General features: G+C 44.0%; 1 protein-coding gene across 6 annotated transcripts in view; it reads left to right on the top strand.

The window, feature by feature from the left end:
• LOC311130695 (ELAV-like protein 4) overlaps nt 1-23,065 on the top strand; it is a gene marked incomplete at both ends in the record, with an annotated part of 73,165 nt that overhangs the window by 25,642 nt on the left and 24,458 nt on the right. For 4 of the 6 annotated variants that reach the window (XM_084163479.1, XM_084163480.1, XM_084163481.1 and 1 more), the window contains 3 exons: nt 5,827-5,913; nt 9,404-9,638; nt 21,402-21,505. In XM_084163479.1, coding sequence (XP_084019605.1) covers nt 5,827-5,913; nt 9,404-9,638; nt 21,402-21,505 — 426 coding nt within the window. The remainder of the gene's footprint in view (nt 1-5,826; nt 5,914-9,403; nt 9,639-21,401; nt 21,506-23,065) is intronic. The other 2 variants (XM_084163483.1, XM_084163484.1) reach the window with 1 other exon arrangement.

Below are 23,065 nucleotides of genomic sequence, written 5' to 3' on the forward strand. Positions count from 1 at the left end.
GGATAGGTAAAACAATGGATTCTAATACAGAACATAATGTACATTAAACTGTCATACAAGGACATTATATGTAATGAATCTGTCTCTCCTGCTCTTCTCAAAATAATGTATTAACTGTCTCCATCCAGGTGCTTGCTTTTCAGTATTTTCGATCATATTATTTACTTAAGATAGATGATGGAAGCTTGTTCTTTCATCTTGCAGCTATTTGATTATATGAGCTCCGGTTCAGATCCTAATCAATAACCAGATTAGCTCCTAGCAATGTACTGTATCATGGGCCTTGGAATGAAGCCCTGTGCAACGGCTGGTGTCTGTGTGATTTAGCTTCCTGTGTGAGCTGCAAGGCCCCTGACAGTCAGGGGAAGGCAGGCACACATTCTGGTCATTGGAGACACACAAGCAGGCAGCCTGAGAAGCAGCTGATGGGGCAGCAGAGATCAGAGGCAGTGATTAGATTAGGAGGAGCCTTGCTCTGCTCCGGCTGGGCCTCAGTGTGTGTGGGTTTGCGTGCAGGGAGCCTGGGACTCTTCCTTTCTCTCTCTGTCTTGCAGGCAGGCAGACAAGGCTTTGCCCTGCTGCAGCTTCTTTTCTGGTCTTTTACCTACAGGCTATTTGTACATCTATACCTGTTTTACCCGAGCAATTATGACTCATCCTAGCTTCAAATCAGCATTAATTAAAATTACAATCAGTGGATGGTGTTTAGGCATGTGCAAAGGTTTGATGAACTAGAATCCAAAGTACATTAGTTCATTCTAATTTGAACTAAAAAATGTAAATATTTAATTACAACTAGGCTGGGGTTTTTACATATAATGTATATTTTAGACCTTTACTAGCAAGGAGAGGAGCTTATTGTTGGTCAGGAACATCGATGCCTGAACAGGTGCAGTGATCCGACACCTGGTGCTGATGCAGTGGAACCATGCATGGCTTCTACACTGGCTAAAAACAACCTCAAGATGGTAGTGAGCTTTCGCTTAAAATAGGAAATAATACAAACCAAGGCTGCATTGTACTGTAGTCACCTTCATTCAGAAGTATCCCACTCGTGTAGATGAGGGTCCAATCATGTAATAGTGATAGAGTGGCGTGGGTGGGTGCGTGTGTAGTGAGGGGTGACAGTGTATTGGCCCTGTCGTTGGGAATCAGCCTTAGGACTGGGGTTAGCGGACATGGGTGATATAGACTGACAGAATGTCTCGCATTTTGCCTCTCTCGCTTTCGCTCTCACTCTCCCTCTCTAGCTCTCTCTCTCTCTAGCTCTCTCTCTAGAATATGTGTACTGGCTTAGTATCTGCTTTAGTTAAACTATATTTAATGAAATCACGTAATCTGTCATGAAGACTTAATAACCTATTAAGGGAACATTCATATCCCTCATGAGCAGTATGTTTAGACCACTGCACATGTAGTATTGATGTTCAGTCAGTGATGAGGCTGTGAGGCCCTCTGAGTGGACCACTGTGTTCAGAGTTCAGTCCCAGCAGGCCTTTTGCAGCCTGTGGATATCACAGCTCCCCACGCTGGCTCATGGACAGGACCTCCAGAGGCCCCTGGGCCCAGGTCTGGGTCCGAACATGCATGCCCAGGGTACGGCCAAGCTGCCAGGCAGGTGGACAGGAGTTCTCACACCACTGCAGGGGAGGGGAGGATAGCACAGGTCAGTGGAGCCACACAAATTGAAGTGTCATCTCAGAATCAAGATGCTAACCAATTTTCTGCTTCCATGCATTGGTGCAGAGTTGGGATTTAGCCAATGTACAAATGGCTCGAGTCCACCTAGGGTTTGGCTGTGGCAGGGGACTGCGGCCTGTAGGTCCCTATAGTCACTGTCCGTGGGCTGCTCATTCTCTAGGCTAAGGCAGTTTACAACTCCAATACCACGAAAACAATCAGGAAAAAGCGCACTGCAGAGATGCTAGATAAAATGTTGATTGAATTCAGGCCTAATTACAATTCAGTTGTGTAAGAAAAAGTTTCAGGCTCTCCCAACGTTTCCCTTCTAGTGGTTATTAAGTGGTATTTTGTTCACAATTTGAACTTTCCTGAAATTAGTCTGGCAGACATTTACTTGTGCTTTAGTGTTTGCTTTTTTAAAAGATAAGTTGTCTTTCCCATTACCATCAGAGCTGGGAAGAAGAAAAGGGTGATATAAGATGCTAGCAGAAAGCTTTAACAGCCAGTGAGTTAGAGTGAGAAGTCAATTTGATGCACATGGTGCTTTCAGAAGTGGAGAGTAACACAGACAGAGACGCAGCTGTCGGATCTGAGATTTAGCCCATGGTCAAATAATGTCAGGCTATGACCTTCTAGAAAGCAGACCTTGGATGCACTCACTTCATATTTATTGTATAACCAGTGAATATTTTGTTTGTTTTGAGGATACATTCTGAGATTTATGTAAGTGGACAATGTAATAGGGAATTCATCAAACTGAAACAATGTAAGACTGATGTCTCCAAGGTAGTCTGAGATTAGACTAGATGTAGCTGTGATATTTAAAGAGCTTGACTCTGCTGCAGACATCTTCTGCAATTAATAGCCGGGCGTTGCCTTCTCATCTCCTGACCTTTGACCCTAGGAAGTGTGCGTAGATTACTCAGTGGAGAGGCCAAGAGAGGGTTCTGGGAAAGTTCTATCGATCCTATGGAACAGTGGACATCATAAGGGAAAAAAGTCAAGCAAAGTTAAATGAAAAATTGCTTACATACAGCACCAAAACATGTATTATTCTGAGTCACACAGAGAAGGGGAGAAAAAAATCAATTTGGCAAGTTAGATGCGAATCGATGTTGGTGGAGTCAGGCGGGTGCAGCACGAGGTGTTCCAGATTACTTTCCTGATTGATCTGACCCAGCTTCCATCTGACCTGCAGGATGTGGAGGAGCCAGGATGTGTGGAGAGTCAACGAAAAATAAAAAGATGTAAAAACAAAAATCTATAGCTTGGAGGGAACTTCACTGACCTGGAGTTAAGATACAAAAATTGTATAAATCCCTGTGTCTGAATCGCTTTGATAACTCAAGTTCCCTTTTACTCTGAAGCACTTTGAGGGAGTTGGGGCATGCTGGGGTTTAAATGGGTGAGTTTGTGACCTACCCTCTTCTTGAAATGAGCATTTTTAAATGGATCGAGGACACTGACCTTTCACTGTATTAGTGTACTTATTAGAGGACAGAATTACAGAATACTTTACTGTACTATGAACAATCAATAAGATTACATATTTAACAGATTGGATTTCATGTTTTATGATTAAATATGTTCACAAAATCTGAAAGGATCATTTTACTGATAGTCCGATGAGTCAGTGTATAATAACCTGTTGGGGTCATCCTCTGTTACATTTACATTTTAGTCATTTAGCAGACGCTCTTATCCAGAGCGACTTACAGGAGCAATTAGGGTTAAGTGCCTTGCTCAAGGGCACATCGACAGATTTTTCACATAGTCGGCTCGGGGATTAGAACCAGCGACCTTTCGGTTACTGGCACTACGCTCTTAACCACTAAGCTACCTGCCGCCTGTTCTTGCAGATAGGAGAATGCTGGGATGTGGCGAGACATTGAAATCACAAACATACCATCCAACTGACCTCCATTTTGTGCCAGGCGCTATCAGTTAAATTATACTACTGCCGCATTCTGATCCACTGCAGTGTCTCCTCTCCGCATCCATCCCAGCAAAGTCACTGGAAATTGATGGTCTAAGCTTGTTTGGGCAGGGGAGGTCTGGCTGGCAGTAAAGCGTTGCTTTTACGGTGTCACCGTGGCAGAGGAGAGGCATCTGATCATGTGAGATTTGCTAGATGACGCAGGCTGCGGAGGGAGAAAATGTCCTCTCAGTGGTCAGTTATAACATTTTCTACATGACTGCCATACCCAGACACACACCGCTCACCTCAGGAGCGCAAGGAGATGGGGAACGCTTACAGGGCGTCAAATATTTGACACACTAGAGAGTATATTGATTATATAATATCTCTGTCTAATGTCTGTTGTGCACATCCAAAATGTATTCTCTGAATAATTGAAATTGTACCCATGAGCGATTGCTCATCTGTTTGTTTTTTAACGTAATTGCACTGTCCCTTTATTTGAGATGTTATCAGGAAGTGTGTGTGTGGTGTGTTCATACTGGAGAGAGGCAGACAGAGATGGAAAGAGGGAGAGAATCATTATTAGAGGCTGGTATTGATACACTTGGCTGCATATCTGTTAAGGTACTGGTTATAAAACAGTAGAATGTAGATTTTAGCTACCATACATCTTTATCGTATATCTAATACCCACTAAAATCTCTCAATATTTCAGCAAGTGTATGCTTGCTTGGAAATTGGATTTAGAATAGATATCTTTGTTTGCATAGAGTTAATATTGTAGCTACAGTATGTAAATACAAAGGAACACAAACTACCCTTTTGCTGCAATACTACCCACAACCTCTCAGTAGAGTGGGTAGTACATCAGTTGCTAAAATGTCTTGGAAACCATAGCCAATGTTTAGTCCTACACCTGCTTGCTGCTTTTCACCACATGTCGGGACCTCATTTGAACATGCTGCATATTATGCTTGCTTCGGCAAAGCCATTCCTTTTTAGACTCGCCTATTTAAAGCTATCCATAGCAGATGGGGTGAAAAATGCTTTTAATGTTTCACCTTTGTTTAATATTTCTCTTTTCAGGTTAGCTTTCAAATGTTTAAATGAGATTAAAACTCAATGGAAAAAAGGATGTTGCCAGTTCTATATGCCCTCTCCTTTAAAATGGACGTTGGTCCACCATATTGGGTGACCTCTTATTTTCACTGGGTATCCAAGCCTTGGGGTCATATCTATTTAAGGCTGTCCAGCCCATGCTGGTTTCTATTGGATAAAAATAGCGGTCTGTGTCATACCTGTATTCACTTTGACAAATCCTGTGCATATGGTGGTTCAGGTTGACTCAAGCAGTGTGTTGTTTCATCTGAATCCCTGTGAATGGGAAAATCTAGATCAAAAATGTATATTACCATAAGTATTAATCCCCCAAAGATGAATGTGTAATACAGTGTGTTCTTTATATTCTAAAGCTGTAAGATGTTGTTATAACCTTCGGTCTTCACCTAAACTAAAACAGAGGTGGCGTCTGGTAAAGGAAAGGTACCCATAATTAATTGGCTCAATTTACATTCTCCAAATTATCAACCCAAACATCCTGACACACGCCGACCTGCCAGCAGACACAAGCTGCCCCTCCCTACCCCCCCCCCCCCCCCCTACCCCTTCTCCCCCAGAGGATGAAGTGTCTCCTCCATCACCCGGCCCTGACTGGATACCTCCCATTGCATTCCTCTACCTTCTCATCCCTCTGTTTGAGAGAGTAAATTAAGCAGGAGGTCAGCCTCAAAGTCCTCTCCTCCTAAATTGGTTGTTTTAGCTACTGGCGTTACAGCTTCGGCTCTATATTCTGCAGAGGATGCTGCTGCCTGCAGCCCGTGGCTCATTTGAGGAGCTGTCTTTGTCAAGGGCAATGTTTACTCACCAGGAGTGAGAGGGATATCCACATCATTAATGCTACAGAGGTCACCATAGTTCCCAAGTCAGGTCTACCCCCTCTCCCCAAATAGACCACTTCATACTCAACACGAACATTACAGTAATTGTCCCTTATCTGAATTATACCCGTTTCCAAACAAAGTCTCAATGAGCAGTATTCCTATACAGAAACCAACCCCTACCTGGAAGGAAACCAAGCCACCTGTGTGTTTTAGTGTGACTGGTGACCGTAAGGCCTCTGTAGAAAAACAAGCATGTTAAATCTTGACCCTGAAACCTCCTAGGGATCGACAGAGACACAGTGGCGTCAGGCAGAACTCCCGCAGCTACAGGGCTGGGCAGAGAAGGGATTGCTGACACAGCCAAAGATGGTAAGGAGACAGCCACAAAAATTGCCTTTTACCCGACATTACCAATGGTGATGACAGTGCTGCTGAAGGAGCAGGGCTGTCTGTCTGCTAGGCCAGAGGGGAGGGGTCCTGATGCAGGCCGGCCGGGCAGGCACACTGATGCAGGCCGGCCGGGCAGGCACACTGCGCCAGCTACTTTCTCTGCCAACCTAATGTACTGTGTGCTGGAAGGATGCTGATTGATTTAGTGTGAATGGAAAAAAGAATGTTGAGTAAATATAGCTTTATATATATATAATATTAATATTTGAATCTTTACAATATTGGATGTAAAATTGTGATACTTTATCTATTCATCAACCTTAAAATGTACATGTTTTATGCTGTCCTATAAATATAAATGCTCTAAAATGTGCATCCAAATGTTTTTATGTAGGCTATATATTTCCCCTTCTGTAATTTTGTTCTTGCATCTGGTGTGTAATTTATTGAATAATGAAGACAGTATAGGTAATGGAAAATTGATGCATTTTGTCAAGTTGTGATGTACGGTATGAGAAAATATTCCAGACTGCAAATCACTTCTTACCTCGCTCCCAATGTGAGGTACTGTTTCGTAGTCACATAAATACAATCTTATTTCAAATCTAAATAATACACAACAAAATCCTCGATAATAAAAACCCATGACATTAAATCACCTGTAGATTAGTATTAACGATAGGTCTGGATGATCTGTTTTTGTCGACTCATTCATCTAAGGGGTGAACTTTAACCTCTTCTAATGGACCTCAATCCCCTTCGTCCTCCACACAGACACAGCCTCCAGAGACACTGCCTTACTCACGCCTTGCATGACTCACACACATTAGATTCATGAACCAATATTTATTTCATGAACCCACTAAGGTCTCCATTTAAGTCCAGAGGAAGCAGGTCCCTCCCACACACCATGCCCAGTGGCATTAATGGAGGCTGTAAATCCAGCATTGTGTTTCAGCCCGGTCAGGGGAAGCGAGCTGTAATCTGAAGCTAGTGTTACCTAGCTAGCGTTCTGTTGAATCAGTAGGCCCGGTGTCTGTCCTCAGGCTGACACTAGAGCTCCACTGAAGGCTTTGCCTGTGTGCTGTAGTGCCTCAGCCAGGAACCCAGAGAGACCATGGAGATACTGCCTTTCTCAGCACACAGAGAGCAGAGATATCCAGCCACTGAGGCACAATGGACATCTGAGCACGGGTAGTGCCGTTGGCAGGGGGTAGAAATTATAATTGGTCGATCTGACTGACTGGTCTTGGGTAATTAAAGGTAGCCATTTTGTTTTTTTCTGGTGAAAACTCAAAGCACACATCCCATGGAGTTGAAAGTATTTTTGACAGAATGAAGCTCAGCAGGAAGTGTAAACAAATTTAATAAGGCCCCCCCAATCAACTTTGTTACTGCTAGGTACTTTATCCCTTCTTCCTTGCTGTCTCCATGGTCCCTCTTTGGTGGAGTGGTGGGGATACTGTCAAAAGCACAGTTTGCATGCAGAATAGATCATAAGCGCTTTTAAAGAGGCGGTTCTCTGTTTGTATTCTGCTGTGGGCTCCAGGCATTGTCTTGTGTGTTGTTCCATTGTAAAGTAGACTGTGTGTGTGTGGAATGAGAAGATGGAGGCTGAGACGATTCACATTCAAGTCTATTTATGATATACCCTCCTCCACTGTAGATATGTCTCAGTTTTGAAATAGGTTCGAGGATAGTGTTAGAAAACCAAAGGAGAAAACAATAGAGTTGAGGTCTACGTGACTGATAATGATTGTTCAGAATATTGTGATAAAATATTATCTATTTTAGTTTTTAGACCAGATTTCAACAACATCATTGCTATCCATACATTAACTTAGCTACAGTCAAATGGGGAATAAAAATGAGGTTTATAGTGTGTTAAACTTTTGCTAACCTTTCTAAATATACTGGTTTTGAATAGAGGGACAAACTTCAAAGTGCAGACTGAATGTATTTTTTTGTTATAAATAAATATGCCCAAACCTGTGCTAAGATCTTTCCTTTTCTCCTGCTCTATGATTTTGCACTTTTGATTCAAACAGCAGGAACATGTAATCTATTTTCCTCATCTTTTAGATCTTTATTTAAATGACACCAAATGAAATACAGTCAGTAATTTTAGAGGTGAGCTTTATAGTACTGTTAGTTCATTTTGGTTCTCGTCTGGAAGCGTTTACCTGTGTTTTTTTCCAAGGTTCTTTGTTAAAGGTGCAATATGCAGAAATCGCTCTTGCCATTTCCTGGTTGCTAAAATTCTAATAGTTCACTTATGTGACCAAACAAGCATTGTATAGTGTAGATAATCATTGTACCATCCAAACCGCTGTGATTTTTTTTTTCAATAACCAAAAATATTGTATTTTCAGCTGTTTGAAGCTGGTGTACAAAATCTCAAGTAAAAGACGCAAAAAACGAAACGTAAGAACTGGAAGCATAGAAACATATCTACCGTTTCTTAGACTTAAGTTCAATGATAATGACAGATCTAGAACTCACATTTCTATGTCAATTTGGTCGGGTCGCCCAAAAAGTTACATATTGCAGCTTTAATGATTTTGTATAGTTTTTTCAAGTCCGACACTGACAGATTAAACTCAGTGACTACACAGCCACTCCCCAGTGTATCTGTCTGGTACAGACTTTCAGTAAAACACAGAAAAGTAATCAGTGCTCTGGCTGTTCTTCACACTGCCACATTTCCCTATGTCGTCTGCTTTAGTTTAAAGCCCATCAAGTTTACCTTTCAAAGAACCTTGTTTGGGGTGTTTTCACCCCCATGTGGGGCAGATGCTTCTAACAGCAGGCACCCTGAGGTTCCTATCCTGTCACCCTACATCTCAAAACACCTTCCATAAAACTCTTAGGCTCAGCTTCTCTGTGTAAGTGGATGATGGTAATCAACTGACTGTAACCGAGAATAAAATAATAAAATTAAACATGCACATTTTATGCTAATGGTTGAATGTATTTGGTGGCAGTCTTTGGATCTTGAAATAAGTGTTTGCTGGTAGATAAGCACATCAGACTGCCTTTCCTCAGTGCCTCCTCCCTCAAGGGCCAGCAAGCTCTACTTCAAACACTTGCTCTTAAAGCACACTGCAAAACCAGCCGCAAATGTTCCCTGTGACAGACAGCAGTGCCCCGCTGAATCGCTCACATTGTTACCCCTCTCTAACAGCACCAGCTATCAAAGCACAGAGAGGAACTCAAAAATATCCCTCATGTCTTTAACAGACAGCTATGTTTAAGTTGCATGCGTACATATAGTGTTTACTTTATGGTCACGTACTGTGGGTCAAACTTTATCTTTCTTTTGTCTTTGAGTTTTGATGGCCTGGAATGTAGATTCAATGTTTACTGTGTTTATATAGGTCCAATAATGAATCCTGGTTCTCAGATTGAGAAGCCATACCTCCTACCTCCCCTTTGATTGTTCTTCTTCCCTGACCCTTCCCTCCCTCAGATAATCAGCAACATGGAGCCTCAGGTGACGAACGGCCCCAACGGCACCACGGCCAACGGGCCGTCCAGCCGCAGCTGCCCTTCACCCATGCAAACTGGAGGCCCCACCGACGACAGCAAGACCAACCTCATTGTCAACTACCTGCCCCAGAACATGACCCAGGAGGAGTTCCGCAGCCTGTTCGGCAGCATCGGAGAGATTGAGTCCTGCAAACTGGTCCGCGACAAGATCACAGGTACGATGAAACACAGGCCATGGGAAGAAAGGAAGTGGGCGGGGTGTGGTACAGGGTGGGATGGCATGGTGCCAGAGGCCTATGATCCCGGTCGGTACTCCAGCTGGTTACTGCAGAGCAGGAGGATGGGGCTTGGCCTAAAGCTGGCCGGTGAGCGGCAAAGTGACGGAGCCCAGTGCTACGTGGCACAGGGGTGTTTAAGCAGCACTTCCCAGCTAATCATGCCTCTAATCCCGGCCTAGTGGCTGTGTGGGTGGCATAGCAGATGGATGGGGGAGGCTGCTCTGAGATAATGCCAGATAATGGCTTTCATTTTAGATCCTACTTAGTGACACTTCTTCCTTTATAATCTCATTAAAAGGGCCAGTGTTGAAGAGGAACATCTACTCTTGACCATGAGAAGCAGCCAGGCTAGACAGTGGCTCAGGCAGCAGCAGGCTGATGGAAGTACAGGGCCATCTTTTACAATAATGGGCCCGAGCTGGCAGGAAGGTAGTGTGTAGTATATACAAGAATAGCACCTGGAAACCACACTCTCCACTCATTTTACATCCATTTTTCCCATATGTGTGATGCACAGTAAACAGTGAGACCTAACAGTTTATATCGGAGAGAGTAAAAAGAGACCTCATATAATAATAATAATAATAATATATGCCATTCAGCATACGCTTTTATCCAAAGCGACTTACAGTCATGTGTGTATACATTTTACGTATGGGTGGCCCAGCAGGAATCAAACACCCAAAATGTGGTGTTGCATGCAGGCGCCACGCTCTACCAACTGAGCCACAAAGGACCACGAGATTACCAGGAAGCTCTCATTGGCCTAAATGGGAAAGTGAGGCCATTTCTGAGAACGTTTAAAGTTCTTCTCTACCATACAAGGTCTCTGATGACTTAGGAACACAGAGTATGTTATAAATATCCCCCTTCTGCAGTGGATGTCTGTGTTGTGCTCCCATGGGTGCAATTTCATCTTTCAAACTTTTAGACTAACAAAGCGTTTCTCCCTCTCAGTTGAGGGAATGCCAGCAGGCTGCATGCACAACCAGTTGGCATCATTATCTGACTTTCGGGGAGGAATATTTTTAAAGATGAATATACACCTGAGCCCTTTCTTGTGCATTTCCAAACATACCTTTTTAGACATTTGACCAGAACACCATTTAAACACTACATGGTCAAGCACCACATACAGGACAGTAATGCGTCTAGACTTCACCCTCCTGCCCTTTCAGTTAACTGTATGTACATTTTCAAAGTACAGAATGTGAAATTCCTTTACACAGCAGTTCAAAGGGAAGGAGGATGTCTGTGATGACAAGGTGAGGAGAGCTGCCTGAGCGTTGTAAGAGACAGGCTTCTCCTTTCTCTGGACCGGGTGCTGTCAGCTTTGATGAAGCGAGAGAGGCGTGAGGGACCACCCGCCCGGTCACTCTGCACTCGTCTGTCAGGACCGCTCCAGCTCAGTGAAGTGCCACCTCAGATTGTTTACCCTGTTCCCTACGCCTTTCTTGCTGCGCATGTAATACACCAGGGACCTGCAGGTTAATATTTTATTGAAGGCAAACTTACACGCACATCGCTAGAGCCCACACATGCCCTCACTGACTCTGGCACATCACCCCCTCAACTTTCTCTCAGGCTGAAGACCAAACTAAAGAGAGACACAAAGTGAGTTGTATTGTGTGGCAGCGCGTTCCACTTTTCACTGGGAAAGGAGTGAAGGACAGGGTATGTTTGAGGCGTTGACTAAAATAGATGGTTCTCCAACAGACTCTTGTGTGTATATCTATAAAGACGGCTATTAAAATCATAATCCTCAGTAAACATGCAAACATCTTCAGCCAGAGCTGAAGCATCACCACCTCTGTCTGCCTCTAATAACATAAACGTACACCCTTTGGGTGAATTTCTTGTGGACCTGGCAACATATTGAATGACAACTTTTAATGGAATACATTAGGAAATTGTTAGTGATTCTGGTCATCAGCACACATAGAATGGAAATGACTGATCAGGCGACACCAAGGCAGGAATTGGATCATTGTCAGTTGCCCATTTTTCTGGATAATTTTGTACACTGGCTACATTTCTTTAGGAAAATGAATGCATTTGTATTAATAACGACACGAGAGAAAATAAATGTATTTCATGCAGGAACAGGAATTGATTGTGCCTGTGATTTGGTTCCTGATAAGAGAGAGACTTTTTACATACTGAGACGATCATCTGTTCATATTCTCCACACACTGAATAATTACTGCACTGTAATACAAGACCCAGCTTCTTCAAAGATGTTCTTCCCTTGAAGAGACCATCACTCGAGGCCCAAGGAGTGGACACAGTTTTGGTCCAATGTCTGCTGTGTCCCCTCTCCATTTTAGTTACCCATTTGATCCTATGATGATTGTACTGGCCATTGTTTGCCAGTTTAGAAGCCAATTTTTGGTCACACTCTTTTGGGTGGTGCCATTTTGAGCCTGGCTGTATCACGGCACAATAGGTTAAGTTACAGCGTATATCACAGTCTGTATGGACTGACCAATGACAACAATGATCCTTGTACAAATCAATGCAGTCACCTTCCCTTAGTTTACAACTGGGGCAACTGATGCAAATTATACTGACAATGCAACAAAAAAAAACAAGCAAATGTGTATGAAATATATATCCTACTTGATGTCTGCTATGGTGTAGTAGGCCCTGAAACACCTCTCTGTGCATCTGAGAGCAGAGAGAGTGTGAAGACCTGTGGTGAACTCGTGTTCCAGTCTCTCCAATCCTCTCTGTGATACACCCAGCTAACTTATTGGTATGACAGGGAGGAGATGAAAAATTCACTTTTTCACTCAGTTTACTCTCATCTCTTTGTTGATACTAAAATATACAGGTAACTGCCAAAATAATGGAAACACTTGAGTAAATCATGGATACCAAGTATATTGAAAGCAGGTGCTTCCACACAGGTGTGGTTCATGAGTTAATAAAGCAATTAACATCCCATCATGCTTAGGGTCATGTATAGAAATGCTGGGCAGACCATTATTTTGGCTACCATGGCTTTGCCCCATTGGATGACAATGCCCCCATCCACAGGGCATGAGTGGTTACAGTTTACAATTTAGTCATTTAGCAGATGCTCTTATCCAGAGCGACTTACAGGAGCGAGTAGGGTTAAGTTCCTTGCTCAAGGGCACAGATTTTTCACCTAGTCGGCTCCAGGATTCGACCCAGCGACCTTTCGGTTACTGACCCAACGCTCTTAACAGATATGCTACCTGCCACCCCAGTGGTCACTGAATTTTTTGATGAGCATGAAAACGATGTAAACCATATGCCATGGCCGTCTTAGTCACCAGAAATCAACCCGATTGAACACTTATGGGAGATTCTGGAGCGACGCCTGAGACAGCGTTTTCCACCACCATCAACAAAACACCAAATGATGGAATTTCTCAAGGAAGAATGGTGTCGCATCCCTCCAACAGAGTTCCAGACACTAGAATCTATGCCAAGGTGCATTGAAGCTGATCTAAGCTCGTGGTGTTCCATCATTTGGTGTTTTGTTGTTTGGCAGTAACCTGTACATTCAAATGAGTTCACAGTCAAAGCCAATGCTGTTTTATTTACTTCCAGTACATGGTTTGTATTGTTGGCTTGTTGCTGGAGCTGTTTGTTTACCAAGCTCTTGCGCAATCAAACTTTGCATCAGGAATTAATGGTGGTGCTTTGCAGAGAGGAACACAGTGTTTATTCGCCCTCCTCCGGTTCACATGAATCTCACTGGTTCATATAACAATTAATATGATGCAAGCGTGCATAAAATTGTTTCCTCTGTAGAACGCTGATGATCAAAACGGTGTGATATAAAATACTTAGTATGACAATGAGGCTGGTAGCTCTTACATTGGACCAACGTGAAAGATAGAACACAAACTCTGCACCACCTTAGACATACTAGCAAATACCTATTGACTTAATTTCAAATCACTATCGTTTGTTAAATCCAGAATACATTAATATACTGTAAGACAGAAATCATAGAAGGTAAAAGAAGGCATTAATATAGCTGGTATGGGACGAGATTAACACATATCTGACATCTTCCCTTAAGCCAGGTATTACAGACCAGCCAGGCCCATAAGTACAGATGCCTGGAACTCAAAAACTTTAATGTGTTTTTGCAATAAAGTTTTAGAATCCCAGGCAGAAAAACACCCTGGCTGTCTCCTCTCTTCTCCCCCCACTCTCTGTGCTGCTTGAGTGGCCCATACATTGGAGAGGGAGAGTGGGCCAGTCAGCCAGTCCCCAGATCTGGAGGGCCATCGCTGGTCCCCTCCCTCCCTGCAGGCCTACTCCGGCTCCGGCTTCTGCTGTCACTGTTGTCATATCCAGGCCTGACGTCATGGAGCTGGTGTGTCCCAGATTCACAGGGGTCCTCTCTCTCCTGCTACTCTGCTATCCTCCCAGACATCCCACACATTTCGAGCTTCCATCCAACTCGCCTCAGGCAGCAGCCACCGATAGGGAGGAGGGGGTGGGTGGGAGACTCCTGCATATTACAGTTGCCGCTACCTTGGCAACCTCAGAGAACAGACATCTGAGTGGAGGCAGTGTATGTGTGGAATGTTTATTTGGTCAGCAATTTAGTCACACTAATGTAAGCACATAGCTACAGTAAGGCTGTATTAGTGTTTGAATGCCATTATAGTCAAAGGTTTATATTATGACCTAATGTTTGTCAATTGTTCAGTGTTATGCTGTTGCTGTATGTATAAAAGTGAAATATGGCCAAAAGCGCAATGGTAAATAGTGGCATACAAAATGCACTTAATAGCTCTGAGTCCACGTTTGCTGTAATCAAATTACTTTTGCTATTAACGGCCAGTTAGAATGAACTGAGCCTCTGTCAGCTTTTCTTACTAAAAGCACTTACCACAGCTACCAGTAAGTGGTTTATGTAGATTTAAAGTGTGAATTATAATTGTATATTCAATCATATCATTATACTGCACATTAGGTAATTCTACTTTCTTTAGGAGATTATCAAACAAAACCTAAGTTCTTGAACTTAAACAACATAACACTGAACTCGGAACTTCTATAAGTTTGTATACGTTTTATAAGACTCAATAATGACACCGGAGGGGACGGCTGCCGTTTTACCGGATCCTAACCAACTGTGCTATTTTGTTAGTTTTTTCGCAATGTTTGTAACTTCTTTTGTACATAATGTTGCTGCTACCATCTCTTATGACCGAAAAGAGCTTCTGGACATCAGAACAGCGATTACTCACCTCGACCTGTACGAAGATTGTTCTTTAATGACTCCGACGCGAAGGATATACTGCTTTCCCGAGACCAGGCCCAAATTCCCGTCATTCGCGTGAAGAAATTACGGAAATACAGGGGGCGGAGGTCGGGATGCCTTGTGAGAATTTGGCGGCAAGTGGGTAAACCGCCACTACCATCCATCCTATTGGCCAACGTGCAATCATTGGAAAATAAACTGGATGATCTACGATCAAGACTATCCTACCAACGAGACATTAAAAACGGTAATATCTTATGTTTCACCGAGTCGTGGCTGAACGACGACATGGATAATATAGAGCTGGCTGGGTTTTCCGTGCATCGGCAGGACAGAGCAGCTACGTCTGGTAAGACGAGGGGCAGGGGTGTGTGTCTATTTGTCAATAACAGCTGGTGCGCAATGTCTAATATTAAAGAAGTCTTGAGGTATTGCTCGCCTGAGATAGAGTACCTCATGATAAGCTGTAGACCACACTATCTACCAAGACAGTTTTCATCTATATTATTCGTAGCTGTCTATTTACCACCACAAACCAATGCTGGCACTAAGACCGCACTCAATGAGCTGTATAAGGCCATAAGCAAACAAGAAAAATGCTCATGCAGAAGCGGCATTCCTAGTGGCCGGAGACTTTAATAGGCAAACTTAAATCCGTTTCACCTCATTTCTACCAGCATGTCACATGTGCAACCAGAGGGAAAACAACTCTAGACCACCTATACACCACACTCAGAGACCCATACAAAGCTCTCCCTCACCCTCAATTTGGCAAATCTGACCATAATTCTATCCTCCTGATTCCTGCTTACAAGCAAAAACTAAAGCAGGAAGTACCAGTGACTCGCTCAATACGGAAGTGGTCAGATGACGCGGATGCTACGCTACATGACTGTTTTGCTAGCACAGACTGGAATATGTTCTGGAATTCATCCAATGGCATTGAGGAGTATACCACCTCAGTCACTGGCTTCATCAATAAGTGCATCAACGAGGTCGTCCCCACAGTGACCGTACGTGCATATCCCAACCAGAAGCCATGGATTACAGGCAATATCCGCACGAGCTAAAGGCTAGAGTTGCCACTTTCATGGAGTGGGACACTAATCCGGACGCTTATAAGAAATACCGCTATACCCTCAGACGAACCATCAAACAGGCAAAGCGTCAATACAGGACTAAGATTGAATCCTACTACACCGGTTCTGATGCTCGTCGAATGTGGCAGGGCTTGCAAACTATTATGGACTACAAAGGGAAACCCATCCGCAAGGTTCCCAGTGACGTGAGCCTACCAGACTAGCTAAATGCCTTTTTAAGCTCGCTTCGAGGCAAGCAACACTGAAGCATGCATGAGAGCACCAGCTATTCCGGATGACTGTGTGATCACGCGCTCCGTAGCCGATGTGAGCAAGACCTTAAAAACAGGTCAACATTCACAAGGCTACGGGGCCAAACGGATTACCAGGACGTGTACTCAGAGCATGCGCGGACCAACTGGCAAGTGTCTTCATTGACATTTTCAACATGTCCCTGACTGAGTCTGTAAAACTAACATGTTTCAAGCAGACCACCATAGTCCCTGTGCCCAAGAAAGACAATGATGAGACCGCCTATAGGGAGGAGGTCAGAGACCTGGCAGTGTAGTGCCAGGACAACAACCTCTCCCTCAATGTGAGCAAGACAAAGGAGCTGATCGTGAACTACAGGAAAAGGAGGACCAAACAGGCCCCCATTAACATCAACGTGGCTGTAGTGGAGCAGGTCGAGAGTTTCAAGTTCATTGGTGTCCACATCACCAACAAACTATCATGGTCCAAACACACCAAGACACATCACCAACAAACTATCATGGTCCAAACACACCAAGACAGTCGTGGGGCACGACAACACCTTTTCCCCCTCAAGAGACTGAAAAGATTTGACATGGGTCCCCAGATCCTCAAAAAGTTCTACAGCTGCACCATTGAGAGCACCCTGACCGGTTGCGTCACCGCCTGGTATGGCAACTGCTCGGCATCTGACCGTAAGGCACTACAGAGGGTAGTGCGTACGGCCCAGTACATCACTGGGGCCAAGCTTCCTGCCATCCAGGACCTATATAGTAGGTGGTGTCAGAGGAAGGGCCAAACATTTTTCAAAGACTGCAGTCACCCAAGTCATAGACTGTTCTCTCTGCTACCGCACAGCAAGCAGTACCGGAGCGCCAAGTCTAGGTCCAAAAGGCTCTTTAACAGCTTCTACCCCCAAGCCATAAGACTGCTGAACAATTAATCAAATGGCCACCCGGACTATTTACTTCTTTTTTTTTACACTGCTGCTACTTGCTGTTTATTATCTATGCATAGTCACTTTACCCCTACCTACATGGACAAATTACCTCGAATAACCTGTACCCCCGCACATTGACTTGGTACCAGTACCCCCTGTATTTTATTGTGTTACTTTTTATTGTATTTTTTACTTTTGTTTATTTAGTAAATATTTTCTAAACTATTTCTTGAACTGCATTGTTGGTTAAGGGCTTGTAACCAAGCATTTCAGGGTAAGGTACACCTGTTGTAGTCGGCGCATGTGACAAATAAAAGTTGATAAGTGTATTTTTCATCATCGGCATTTAAGTTGGTAACTACTCCCGCAAATATTTTGGAGAGTGCTGGTCCGTCAAAAATAGTTCCCAAGTTGCTGTTGCAGCAAGGGCAAAATGTCAGGGACCCAACACGATGATACACATCTGTTTTGACAAACTGGAATGTTTTCTTTCTTCCTCCAAATCTTAAATGTGGCTAAATTTAAAGACTGACTAAACCGATATGCCTGTTTCTACCTTAGGAACCTGGTGCTATCAAGGTATGTTACCGTCAGCTGTTCATAGCACTGTCATCCTGTGCACAGTGCACTTTCCCCCTCTTCTCTCTTATCCCATGGCATCTTATATGACAGATTGAAGCCATTTTCACTGACAGGGAGGGAGTGGGGACTCAGAGAGACAGACCGAACATGGAGGCTTAGAGAGAAGAGGTTGTCAGTCATTAATACAGAGCATTCCAATGTTGTCTTAACCATTGTGAAATATTAAGGCAATTCTTATTTTTATTAAGGGCCCAATCACAGAAGGATATTGTTTGCTGCTAGGTTACAGATCCTATCTTGTGTACAGACATGCATGTTAATAAATGGAATGCAGGTACTGTAAATATCTACAGGGTACTTAGCAAGGTAATACATCAAATAAAATGTTATTGGTTGCATACACATATTTTGCAGATGTTATCACGGGTGCAGCGAAATGCTTATGTTCGTAGCGCCAACAGTGCAATAATATCTAACAATACAAAACAATAGGAAGGAAAACCATAAGTACATGGAAGCAGTGACACAGGAGGCCCCAGCAGGCAACTATCTTTCCACACAGTGTGTGTGTGTGTGTGTCTCTGTGTAAGTCACCACATCGGGAGAGGCAGGACACCCGCTGGAAACACACTCATTTTCTCATCTCACACATTCCGCAACCTGCTGCTCTTCAGGAAACAAATAATGGCTTAGTCATACTGTAGCACCACCAAGAGGAGCCACTCACTGGAAATAGCAGTGATTTGCCAAGGAAAAACATTTGGTACACTGCCTATTTCCCCCTCCTATTTATTTTTTGACTGTACAGGGAGCGGTGAAGACCTGGTGAGGTGGTCTCAATTACCCCAGCCTGCTCTCTCATCAGTAGTGGTTAGGGCTAAAACGGGACAGCTGTTATGAAGCATTATGGCACTGCAGTGGCAATGTCACAACTAATGAGCTCAATTATCCCCACGCACGCCTGCTACGAACCAACGCACCACTCTGGATCACGAAGAGGGGGTGATCCACTGTCACACAACTATTAGCCCTGTGCTTTTAGCTCAACTCATCCTAATGAAGGAGCTCGGCACAATCCCCCCACTAACATTACTAAGCTGTTTATTTATGAAGAATATCCCTTTAATTGATGTTAAGCATTGTCTTTTTAGTTTGCACATGTCGTTCAAACGCCTCCAGATTTGGGGATGGGATTGGACTGCTGTGGTTAGGAACTGAAAGTCACGGAAAATGAAGATCTATCCTCATTAAAAAATCATTAAAACCACAATGCATCATTTTGTTTTGGGGTTTTAATTGACAATTAAAATGTATAAGTTAATGTAGCCATTAGACTAATTAAACGGCATAGGGATAATTTTCTGTTTGCTCTTCCATTAGAGGGTATTTATTATGCTATCTTAATGGCATTTTCAGCTTCCTGGGATGCCTTTTTTTCCAGATGTTTGTCTATAATTATCCTTAATGGCATTTGTACAATCCTTCAAAATGGCACTCAGCCTTTCAAGTGACACGTGGATCTAGATTCCTATATATCTCACACAGTAAACAACCAGAAAATAAGCCTTTATATAAAAAGCTAAAATATTTTAGGCTTGTGCTAAAACACCTGCGCTATCCTGTTATGTACTGCTATGTACTGCTCTTAAAGTAGTAGCTTTGCTGTGCTGTGTAGAACAGTGTTGAGGCATGCTGTGCTGCGCCTTGCTGAGCTGTGCTGTTCTGAACCGTGCTGTGCTAGGCCTGTGTATTTATTTCAGTCAGGCAGCGTGCTGGGTTGAACCTGCTGGGCTGTGTGCGTGCAGAGCAAGTCGTTGTTGTAAAAGGCCAAGACAAGTTTGCCTGCCAATGTTGGCCCACAGTCTGCACACTACCGCTTTTTGACCTTGCCAGGGTGTGTGTGTGTGTGTGTACATTCTATTCACTGTGTACGTTTGAGTGGTATATTCTTATCAGCGGGTCATAGTTTCAACAAAAGAAAAGTTGACTTGCAGTATGAGTGTGTGTTTCTGTGCGTTGGCGTTGTCTCCGGGAAGCAGCCAGCCCATGGCCCCCTGCTGTGGGCTACTCTGTTACTGGTGGGTGGAATCCCCTCTTGGAGCTGCCTCGTGCTGAAAGCAGCTGCCTCACCCCATCTCTCCACTCACCTAGGGAGTGGTGCCAGGGGGGTGGGCGAGGGGGCACACTCAGATCTCCCATCCAGCCTTGCCAAGGTGGGATTGGGCACAGGGACTGGTGCCAACTCCCAAAGACACACTGGTGTAGACTGCACCAGAAATGGAGGGATTGAGGGATCACAAACAGGGACAGGTCCTTGTGTTAATTTGAAATCCATTCACACACATGCACAAGTGTAGATGTATGTATACAGTACATGTGCCTACAAACATATACATGCACACACATATACACACAAACACATACACACACACGTACTGTAGAGAGGTGCTTAGCAGAGCGGACATGAAAGTGTAGGGGCCCTGATGGCCTCTCAGAGCTGAGCGCTGAGGGCCAGGGTGAGCATGCAGAGGAGGGGTAAGCACCGGAGACTCTCTCCACACACAGCGCCTGCCTGCCTGCCTACCTGCATGCCTGCCAGCCTGCCTGAGTGCAATGTAACTGTATCATTAATCGCAACCCAGGACATCCAGGCAGCTCTGCATGAGTGCGCTTCGGAAGCACACTTCATTTCAGCTAACCTTTTGTAAGCTATGCTTGTCGAGCCTCAAGTTCTCCTTGTGAAGCAGCGGAATGGGGAGGAGGAAGGTGATAGCGAGGGGGGAGCCACTCGGCAGTTGGCTGTGTTGGCTAATTATTGGCAACCCACATTGAGGAGTATGAGAAGAGATGTCTTTGCGAAGGCACTTTGATATTGAATACATATCCACAGGCCCACGGATATATTTGCGTTAATGGCATAGTTCTATTTTAGTGTCCAAACTTTCCGAGGGGTGCTGTCAGATCAGTGTCAGCGAGATGAAGGGTAAAAATAGCTGCGAACCAGAGATTCTCTCCAGGACAGGAGGTTTTTCATGAACAATGGGGAAATGATAATCCAGGGTAATCCATTGAAAGTGAGGGAGAAGCATCGTGTTTGATGTGAGAAATACAGCTCCCTTTGGCCCAAAGCTGCAGCTTGCCTTGGAAGCTATTTACTTGGTGCTAGAGCAGCGCTGTTTTACATTTGAGATTCACTTTGTCTTTTCCACTGTGGACATACTGCTGTCTGTTTCCATTGATGGCCATAAGTACGTTGCTCCACTTGGACTTGCCAGGCACTTGTGTGGCAAGTTATATATATTTTTTGGACTATCACACAGCCACAATGGCTTTGGGCATCTGTTGAAAGTCAACTAGCTCATAAAAGCCGTATCTGCCTGAAATAAATATCCAGATATGTCAGGTAAATGTTAAATCAAAGCAAATCTGGTATTAATGACACTGTCAGACGTTTTTCAAAGACGATGAACATTTTTCACAACTGAAAGCCTGTTGTGAAGACATTACTTGGACTTAGAATGTATCTGTACTGTACCAATTCTGAATGTACTGGGTAGAATTCTGTATTGTAAAATGCTCTTTCTGTTTTACAGGGCAGAGTCTGGGCTATGGGTTCGTCAACTACATAGACCCAAAGGATGCAGAGAAAGCCATTAACACATTAAACGGACTCAGACTTCAAACCAAAACTATCAAGGTAAGTCAGATTGGTAAACACTGTTCTGTACCCTGAATATCAATTCACCCAGCTGCCATGTGATTAGGGCCGCACTGCTTCAGTGCCCATGTAGGTTTTTGGAATTTTGGGCAGTGACTGAGGCTTCTGATAGAGAGGAGATTCATACTCATTTACATACATACAGAGAGCGAGAGAGTGAAAATCAAAGAGTGGCTGAATCAAAGAGCATTAAAAGCCGTGAGGTATAACTGATATGCTAATTAATTTCTAAATGTCAAAATGTAAAGGTGAAACTAGAAAGATTTTCAGACAGAGTAGGGGAAAATCATTTATTACATGCTGGCCAAAGTTAAATAGAGGACTCAAATTAATATTACATTTTATTAAAGGTTGGGAAGTCAAATAAAGATGAAGGGTAAATGGAGAAAGTATAATTTCATAAGTAGTATAGTTTTATTAGTATACTCAATATCCATTTTATATAGTTGTTTGTCTTTCCTTGTTGAGCAGGATTACGATCGCTATCCCCTCATATGGCTCCGTTATGTTGTTCGCTTTAAGCCATACTGTAATCTGCTCTGCTACCATAATCCAAGCCCTCTCAGTAACATATTTCTAAATCTAATCAGATCAGATTACCCTGCCAAGCTGAATGGGAAAAGCCCATACACAATCCCCAATCCCCAATCCCTCGACAGCCCTGAACATGACAGGTCAACATTGTAAAGGGAAACAGCCACATAAGATCAACACAGCCCGGCCTGTTTTCAATCCAGCACAGTGCTTTGAAGTGGGCTCTTGAGAGGCGAAGGCATGGGGAGACAGCCAGAGCTCTCTGTGTAGGTGTGTGACAGTCAGCATGACCCACAGTTACTCTAGCGCAGGTCTCACCCACTGAGCGTAGCTGACAGGCGTTAGGATGAGTCACTGGGTCCGTGTGTGTAGATTCCCGCTGCCACTCTCCCTCACTAATGAACTCTGCTGAGATGGAGCACCAGAGGGCCAAGCTAGCACCCAGGCCCCCAACCCACGCTACTATAGCAGTGACGCTCCCCAGTCCTCACGCATCAGGCTTGTCTTTAGGAAGCAGCCCACTTAGGAATCACCAGCGTGCCATGGCCTGTCCCCTTGGGCTAGAGAGAAGAGCCTACTGCTGTTTTTCTCGATGACGCTGTCAAAACCCATAGCATATTCAGAGCTACACGCACACTCCTCTCTTCCCCAGCTCTTGCACAGCCTCTTCCTCCCACAGCTTGTGTGTAATAAAACGGGAGTGATCTTCCGTGTCTATCATCCTGGAGCACACAGTCCAAAGAGCAAACACACCAGTGAGCGATGTCCTCTCCCCACACAGGCACAGTCCTACTCCCCCCTCTCTCTCACAAATACGCACACAGCGTTCCACATCGTTCAGCTTCCTCTGTCTGTCCATCTTATCCAGTCAGACGGAGCAGCATCTTAGACTTCACCCTGGCTCTCAGTGATAGCAGCAGAGTCCCTCTCTGCTAGAGAGGTTTAGGCCAGCCCTTCTGTCTGTCTCTCCCTTTTGATTTGAGTTTTGCTCTTTTTATTCTTGCC

The sequence above is a fragment of the Coregonus lavaretus genome, assembly GCF_964263955.1.
Source record: "Coregonus lavaretus genome assembly, chromosome: 6".
Classification (NCBI taxonomy): domain Eukaryota; kingdom Metazoa; phylum Chordata; class Actinopteri; order Salmoniformes; family Salmonidae; genus Coregonus; species Coregonus lavaretus.